The 9,174-nt window shown below is 39.0% G+C and overlaps 1 protein-coding gene across 1 annotated transcript; it reads right to left on the reverse strand.

Moving 5' to 3' along the window:
* Positions 1–3,826: 3,826 nt before the first annotated feature.
* Positions 3,827–8,870, reverse strand: mul1 (mitochondrial E3 ubiquitin protein ligase 1). The gene is made up of 5 exons (XM_080031021.1): positions 8,801–8,870; positions 7,775–7,917; positions 7,577–7,664; positions 7,300–7,420; positions 3,827–6,091 (listed from the first exon to the last, which is right to left on the reverse strand). Exons 2-5 carry the CDS (start codon positions 7,892–7,894, stop codon positions 5,362–5,364), a joined length of 1,059 nt encoding a protein of 352 aa, XP_079887147.1. The 5' UTR covers positions 7,895–7,917; positions 8,801–8,870; the 3' UTR covers positions 3,827–5,361.
* Between the last annotated feature and the right edge of the window lie 304 nt (positions 8,871–9,174).

Here is a 9,174-nt window from a genome sequence, read left to right on the forward strand (position 1 = left end):
GTGTACGTATAATATTAGATTAACTTAACGAATAAATACTAATCTTTGTATAACTATTAAATCACTTTGATCTCCAGCGAGGTAAATACAGAGGGTGGTGAAAACTGCACAGCACTTCACCAGGAAGGAGCTGCCATCCATGAAGGCGTCAGAATCATTAATGATCATTAAGGACCCACATCTGCCCAGCCACAAATGAAGCCTGAAGCCCCATGTCTGCACCACCAGACTCAGGGATGGTTCAGAGTGAAAACAGCCAGTGATGAGACGGATACGTATATGAAGCAAGAGGCAAGTTCAAGGCGCAAAGTTATGATGAAATAAAAAAAAAGGTAAACCTACGTCCCAATTGTAGCATACTGAATACTAACTACATAATGTTTATGATCAGCTGGAGTATGTACTATAGGGGAGAGTGGCCTAAGTTGTGCGTTTAGGGAAGTGTGCCTAAGTTGTGCAACTTTTTACTCAAAGTGATTTTAAAGTGAGGCCTTGACAGTTATGTCTCCAACTCAAATATGTACATATATTTCAGGATGTTGTGCATCCCTGGCAATAAAAACTTTGGATCTGGAATAAACTGTTTAAGAAATATAGCTTTCGGAAAAAAAGTTGTCTTGTGGCACAACTTGCCCCCGGTGTGGTGTATGTGCCACAAGAGAGAATACCATGGGGTAAATTGTGCCATTGATATATATCTCATAAACTGTAATGCAAGACAAATCCATAAGACAATTACTATTTAAGGTTTATTTAAAGTAAATATTTTACAAAGATTGAAGGTCAATTTTCAAGGCCTAGCAGATCTAGGTGGTTTTGCCTGCAAAGCTCACAATGACAAAGTCACCATTATCATCTTTCTGGCCATCTGAACTCTCAACAGTGGTGTCGTTAAGTGGAATGGAGATGTCAGTCTATTCTGAGCTACTGTAGACAATCACTTTCTTTTTGGTGACCAGCGTATACAGCCATGCCACTGGCACAACTCTCAGAAATGTACTTCGCACTAGTTGCTCCGTGCTTGTGACTGCCACCTGACAAATGTGATTCCCCCTCCATTTCTGCCTTTAAATCAAGGCTCAAGACCCATCTTTACACCCTGGTTTTTCCTCCCCATTAACTATCTTACCTCTGCACTACTATCTTTGTTTATATTTGTGGATATATGGGCTTTATGTCTTTTATTTTTGTTATTGTTATTTTACCTTCATTGTTTATCTACTGAATGCACTTGTACAGCACTTTGGACAGTGCAAACTGTCATAAATGTGCTTTTATAAATATATTTTACTTACTTACTTACTTACTTATAACTCACATAGGCCCTTTGGCACAAATCACCCCAACCCCAGAATTTTGGATAATAGGCATGATGCAGCAGTTTAGGGCTGACATCGTGCTAACTATATAGACACAAAGTGTAGCAAACTAAAGCACTAAAACATGTGTCAAATGTTTTCAAACGTGTCTATAATTATTCAGACACAATAATCAAAAAACCATGATCATGGAAATTTTACTTTGAAAGGCTTAAATGTGCTTATATCTTATTCTATGTTTCTCCTTTCTTTACAGGATGAGTCAAATGGATGACTCTTCTTAAATATGTGGTCACATTTCCAATTTCTTCTATGGTTTTCTAGAAACAAGGGATGGCACACTTCCCCAACCGCACAACTTAGGCCACTCTCCCCTATATAAATATTTTTTTGATGGTCAAATTTAAAATGCAGATAAAAACAAGAGGATGGAAATGCACTTATTGCCATTCACTGTATTTGTAACAGCCTTATGGTAAAGTGTTTTCAGTCAAATCAATACCGTATACTTCCAACAGAAAGTAGTGCATAGTGCTCTTCGAGATTGATTAGTCTGTTTAGAAGACATATTCAGCTCGGCTTCCTTCAGACACTCACACCAGGAGAATGGATATCTGTCTGTGGGCAAACCGCTGAATAATAATGCATTGCTAAAGCCAAGGTCCCAATTTAATGAGGTTTCATGGCATTATGTGGGATGATACAAAACCATGTTTAAGGTACAAAAGGTATGTGTGTGTGTGCTCAAACTGCTTGTAGACGACCTCCTATGGAGCCAGATATGTAACCCTGCCGGTCTCACATCGAATCAAACTTAAGCCTTTTTTCTCACGTCTCCAGTCTTTGCTTTTCAATTGTACTGAAAACATGCTTTATTCTGGTGAAAGTTTGTTTTTTTCAAACACAGTGAATATTTCCTCATTATTTGCTACAGCTACATAGCCTACGCTCTAAACTGATATGTAAACAAAGGTGCCAACAGAAGCTAGCTACATGCCCCGTTTACAGAGCCTAGACTGTGTATTAACACTAGATTTCTCTTCAGCTGACACATTTTAATTAATTTAATTTTGACTGAAGTGATTGTGTTCTCCAGATTTACTGACTCCACCATTAACTATAAAAATAAAGATTTTATTCCTTGCTCAGTGACTTGACATTACAAAAAAAAAAAAAAAAATGGTCTGGATCACAATGAAATAGCTGCTTAAATGGTTCATTTTATACCACGGAAACAATGACAATCTGAATGTTTCTGAAAGGGCAGATCCCTTGTAACCTGCCTTTGGATTAAATGACATTTAAAATACTTTTGTTCTGAATATTTGAATGTAAAAGCAGCATCAAACTCAGCACAGTAAATTAGCTAGTGTTGGGGGCAACATGTGGCTTCACATCTTCCGTGTCTATCCATTCTCATTCATGATTTCAAGTCATGAATCTGAGACCTTCCCTCACAGACAGACTGACATCTCCCTCTCCTGGCAGAAAATATCCATCTCCATCTTCTTCTCTTTAAAATAAAAGAAAGCCATTTATATTAACTGTTGTGAACTGTTTACTGGATTTTTCAGAGGACGCCATTACAAATTGACATCTCCTTCATCAAGGTTTTCAAAGTGAACATTTGAAATAAAAGTGGCATAAACTGTGTAGAAATTCATCTCTCCATCTACTTCTAACAGCTGTCTTTAAAACCACACACAATAACAGTGACAATGTAATAATAATCAGTTTTCCACAGTATTTGGTCAACATTACTTTGTCTTTATTGAGGTTTCAGTTGAAAATAGACAGTGATTTTGGCAAATGTCTCCGGAAAATCAAGTTCAAAGACCGACAATCGGTGGCTGTGATGGTACAGAGGTTGCCCCTTTTAAAGTATCTCTTCAAGGAGCTCTACTTGTGTTGCCATTTTTCTCAGTTTACTGTAAAGCTGAAGCACAAGGTCGGACTGTTCCTTTGATACAGAACAAATGAACAACCAGACTAAAGCTTGTGTAATTATGACATCACCACCACAACTCACCCTTCAGACTCAATAATGTCTTCTGCCTTGTTCTCTCTACACAGAAGACATCTTTAAGTGTACAGCAAGGGTTTACCGAAGCTAAATCCCAACTTCAAATATTAAGAATGATTGGGAACAGTCTGTGCACACACTTCCAAATCAAATGTAAAGATTGAGAACGAGCAGGGCCCCTGTTCACAGATGCATCTTGGGTAAAAATCGATCCGGTAAAACTTCCTAAGCGGTTTTAGAAGTTTCCCAAAAGCTTGTGACATTAAAGATCTCCTATCATACTACTTTTCTGGTCTTAATTTCTTGTTAAAAACTGCAATAGAGCAACCTGACACGAATCACATCACAAAAAAACATGTAGATTTTCGGGACACTCTTCCTCTCACCCTAGCGAGCACAGCAGTCTGCTCCACACACTGCTTTGAGCTTCTCCGCCCCTCCCCCCCACGCCCCTCCTGCAAACCCCACTCCGTTGTGATTGGTTACCTTCCTTCCGGAACATTTCCAGCAGCACGCGGGGAGATTTCTGAGAGAAGAAGGTGGGGGCATGGCCGGAGCTTGCCTGAGCAGCATTACCATACATGGAAACATCCGAGAACGTGACGACACGATACCCGGAAATTTGAACCGATTTGAACACATGATTTCTCGACCGGCTGCCCTAGTGTTTAGCGCTCTGCATAGCCACCCCAGACGGTAAGCAGGGAATACGTCTAAATGCATGTACGTAATTATTTGATAAGCTACTATGGTTAAACTTGACTATAAATCATAACAACATTTATAGGTCATAAAAGTCTAACAGTATCATAGGTCCTCTTTAAAAAAGGAAAATGCAGATACATTACAAGAGTGAAGGCAAATAGTGTCTTGTTGTAAGCAGATACAGAACTTGCAGGAAGAACATGTTTTATTTAAGCATTTCAGTTTTTTAAAGTTTTACCTTGTACTGATGAATGACGATGTAAAAAAAAACTCCCCAAAAAACAAACAACTGAACTTTTGATTTTCTCATTTCTGTTGTCATCGTCTTCTCTGTTTCCTTGCCTAATATATTTCTTCTAGTTGAGAATTTGTGATGTTACATTTTCATCTCTTTTCTTTATATTTCTGGTGAAAATGTTTGCCACAGATTATAAAAAGCAATTATGACAGAAGGACATTCAAAATGAATAACCCATTTCAAACTGCAAATGAATCAAACTTACAGAAACATACTTGAACCTGAAGCAAAAATGTATTAGAATTCAATTTCCTAAACTTACTTCCACCAGGGGCGCCCTTAGCTCAGTTGGTAGGGTGTCCCCCCGGGCCGGGCCCAGCAGCAGACCCGGGTTCGATTCCCGCCCGCGGTCGTTCTCTGCATGTCACTCCCCTCTCTGCCCCATTTCACCTCTGTCTCTCTGCACTATCAATAAAGCATAAAAATGCCAAAAAATATCTTTAAAAAAAAAACTTACTTCCACCAGACTTTTGGCAGAATTAGCACATTGCACATTAAGCTGTGGTTTCACATTGAATGATTTCAATTGTGAAACATTGCATTGTAATTTTTACAGTTAAATGATGTGTAACTGTTGCACCATATTTTGGCTCCTATTATTTTCATATATTACAGCTAACTTACAGTCCAATCCCTTTTGTTACTTTAAAGTTTATTCTGAAGGTCTTTAAGTGTTGTTTTGGGGTAAAAGAAATCTCAACAATGTTTGTAGAAACTCCCACTTAGTTTAGTAAAAGCTCTTAATTTAAGATGGATTGTCATGGAGACACAGGTCCAAGATGAGTCTCATTTAACTGTCAGTGCCTAAGTACGAAGAAATCTAATTTTCTCTCAAGATGATAGAAGGAATTAGATAGAATTAGATTTTACTAATTTGATTTACAAATTTGATGTGATTACATCATGATGCCTACCATTCATCTATGAGAGTTCAAAATCAAAAAACAAAAAAGTGCAACAAAAAGTTCAAATATCTCCCCTTTTTCCCCTTCCTATATATATATCCCAGTCCCACATTAGCTGTTGTAAAGGGGCACCACCCGGTCTATGGTGGACCTGCATATGGGGCATTTCTTTGGTGCTGGCAGGGCCTCGTAGCACTGGGCACATGCACACACATGACCACACTCCAGGAACACACAGGAGCGTTCCCGACTGAGGCAAACTGTACAGCTGGTGGGCGTCACGCTGCTCTCTTCCACGTTTAATTCACGCATTCGCTTCTTCTGCACCTCCTTGAACTCCTCCATCATATTCCTCTCCTTCTTACTCTGTCTGTGGTGGACGTAGCGCTTCCATAGAATGTAAACTAGCATTGAACAAGCGGCCGCACCGAACACGACCGCCAGAATCCGCCACACTCTCACGCTATTCCCTTGCTTCCTCAATAGGGCTTCATAGTCCATGCGAGTGAGGAAATACTGGAAGCCCTGTTTGGGAGGCTGGAGCTTGATCAAGTTGTTATCCAGGACCAGCTCTCCCACACCGGTGACGTTATCGCCTAGCCGTAGCATCTCCTCCGTCTCGTGGATGCCCTTGGGTCGCTCCCCGCTGATAAAGTGCCCGATGACGTTGGTCAAGGATTGGACCGTGGGGTGGAAGTTCTCGAAGGTGGTCTCCAGGTCCAGCTCTGCAGCGTCCAGCGGGCGCATCACACGCACCGCCGAGGTGATGTCGTCATCCAGAGAACCCAGGGAGAACGGGACGGTGTTGGTGCGCTGGTGGATGACTTTCTCCGTGTTGTTCCTGTTCAAAGACAAAGATGGATGGATGGATAGATAGATAGATAGATAGATAGATAGATAGATAGATAGATAGATAGATAGATAGATAGATAGATAGATAGATAGATAGATAGATAGATAGAGCACAAATTGCAGAAGTTTACAATAAAGTTGACTTTGACTTTCATAGTTAACTTTTTTTTATCCTCAGAGCAATATTCTTATAACTCATAGTAATTAATCATTTGTGTACGGCTGCAACAAACAATTATTATCTTGACTCATCAATAAATGGTCGTCTCTACATAATGGCAGAAATACATATTGAACTTTATTTCATTGATAAGAATGGGCTTTGTGGAAATATAATAAATACTATTCTCAGCAGATGGAGGGGTGAGTCTGTGTCTGTGTAATTTTGCAGAAACGTTTAATTTAATATGCTGCAGCTTGGCAGTTCATTAGCTATCTATCTAATAGCTAAGTAAACCCCCTGAAGCAATTGTTTTTTTTTTGGCTATTTCAATAAATCTGACTTGAATCTTTACCAGTGAATGTTTATTTTGTTGCTTGTTCAATATAAGCTGAAGTGCTGGACAAGACAATGGTTTTTTAATTGTTGCTTTTTGTGGAGCTATGGCTGCTACTTCTTTATGGAGGTGTGTGTGTGTGTGAATGCGGAGTTTGAGCTAGGAATTTGGCTGACGGAAAAAAACATAATCCAAAATTTTAGGATGCCAAGGGAGACCTTTAATTACATCCGTCTAAGCCTGGCTGCTACTATTATCTACATTTGTAAAAGTGGCATGAATCCGTTGCATTGACAAAATAAATGGAAAAGATAATATTCCATGGGATTTGTGCTGTTCACACTGTCATGATATGAGCAATATGCAGCAAACATAAATAAATAAACCGATTTGGGTCACTTTGCCTGCAGTCTGATCGTAGATTAAGTTAGATATGAAAAAGAGAGACTTATGAAAAAGGCTTATATGGGTTTTTTTTTAAAGTTTAGTTGCTCTTATGTTGGGCAGAAAATGACAGGGCATCTGATTTACACATTAGATATATAGTGTTTATGCAGCAGTCGACATGGGTTCAACTATGCAATTTCATTGTAGTTGGTCTTGAACACAATAGCACCAAACTGGCACATAAGCTCCATCATACCTCCTGACTGTGTACACTTTATTCAGAATGATTGGACCCTCTCTCTGCATGACTTACCAGAGATGAGTGGTGCGATTCCACACCATCTTCTCCTCCTTCAGGGTCAGTCTCTCAATCACACCTTTGCAGTTGTCAACAAACTGGCTGTTCAGAGTTTCCTTCACGGATTTCACCACGCCTGCAATGTGTGTGATAAATAAGACCATGTGTTAAAATAGTGTTAGAATTACTCATAGTAAATTCTAGTGTTATAAACTGTATGGTATTGCATAAGTAAAAAATGCGATCCACAATACAGCAGCTAAATCAAGGTTTCAAAGGTAGCCCGACACACCTTCTATGACGGCATAGGGGACACATCTTCCAGGAGTTTCAGAGAGTAAGATCTTCAGATCCTGGTCAATGGAGACCTTCTTAGCTTCCTGTTGGGTTGAAAACGAACATTTCTTATTAACGCATGGCAGAATGACAGGCAAATTGATTCCCACAGGGCCCCTTGACATTCCCGTGACAGAGACAAGATGGTGCTGACCTTTAATCTGGCGACGGTTGTAGCTCTGTTCCTGTAGATAGAATAGAAGAGTGCAGTCAGAGCCGAGCTGGTGGCTAGAACCACGATCTGGGCGGTCGAGGCTTTCCCGCTGGAGTCCATCCTGGGATTCCCAGCATGCAGTGCTGTGGTGACAAATGAGAAATGCAGATTTAGTAGTAATTTAATGTATTAATTTTATGAAATACAAAGCGTTGTCGAAGATTGATAGAAGTATGAATGTTAAATGGCATAGCTCTCAATCTGCAGCCTACAACAATAAAATGTTGCAATAAATACTGATATGAGTAATAATATGGTATCCTACTTTCACTTTCTCTGTGTTGTTCCTGTTCATTCATCAACATCAGAGTTATTAGTGATTAGTTCATCTAAACATAATCAGCTTGGCTCAAGTCACAAGATACTTGGTTAACAAAATGTCATAAAATGCCCTTCAGTCCAACCCTGAGCAACATGTTAAAATGTGTCATTAAATCCAACCAACAGTCCAAAAGACAAAGAAAAAACTGAGAAAAAAATCAACATTTTCCTATAGGGGAGAGTGGAAACAAACACATTTGGTTGCCCTTAGCTCTTTTTATATAATACAGTACTTTCAAAAAATGCATTTTGTTTATGTGGCATCACTACTTATACTGAAGTACAGGGTCTGAATATTATAAAACATTAATGGATTGGATACCCATCTGACAGTAAAGTAAACACAACATAACTCGATACTAACGCTACATAACAAAGGACAATGTCATAATATTCAATTTCGCGTTTAAATTAATTTGCTTTATATTATTATGTGTAAAGCATATATACGTCACAAGCAAACTAGCTTTCATTTCTCAGTGTCACACACTTCCTTATTTTTAGCTCACGAGCTAACCAACATTAGCAATGTGCTATAGCTCGAGACGCTTCAGCCACAATTTAGCCACCTGTGTTCAATAAGATATTGTATTTGTCATGTTACAAAGCCTTGTAATTGGTGTCAAAAGCAGTTTGTTGTCGTACCTGTAGGCTATGTCACACACCGTCAACGTCAAGGGGTTTTACAGCAGCTACGTGTCTCCACCATACCATACGGATCAATGTTATTAAGAGTGAAGGTCCTCTCGTGTAATACTCCCCCCGGCCATTGAGTGGCGCTGCAGAATCATTTATTGGAAACATCAACTCAAGGATTTTTAATTTTTAGGGAAGCTCAGTATATTTGATTGAACTCCACTTTAATAAGCAGACTTCTTTTTGTATGACCTTTAATACATTTTCTAATACATTTATCTTATAAATGGCTTGATATCACTCTAAGCACTGTATATCTAACATTTTTATATTCTTTTTAATATAATTGATCTTACCTGATTTTATTATTTTTTTATTTTAAA

Source organism: Ammodytes marinus (genome assembly GCF_949987685.1).
Source record: "Ammodytes marinus genome assembly, chromosome: 7".
Classification (NCBI taxonomy): Eukaryota; Metazoa; Chordata; class Actinopteri; order Uranoscopiformes; family Ammodytidae; genus Ammodytes; species Ammodytes marinus.

Excerpts from the sequence above, each read along its gene's own strand:
- mul1 (XM_080031021.1), bottom strand. The coding sequence starts at position 7,894 with ATGGACTCCAGCGGGAAAGCCTCGACCGCCCAGATCGTGGTTCTAGCC. Across the intron at positions 7,421-7,576 it reads CCCCTATGCCGTCATAGAAG|GCGTGGTGAAATCCGTGAAG; the intron begins GTGTGTCGGGCT and ends CACACATTGCAG. Across the intron at positions 6,092-7,299 it reads AATCGCACCACTCATCTCTG|GAACAACACGGAGAAAGTCA; the intron begins GTAAGTCATGCA and ends GTCTTTGAACAG.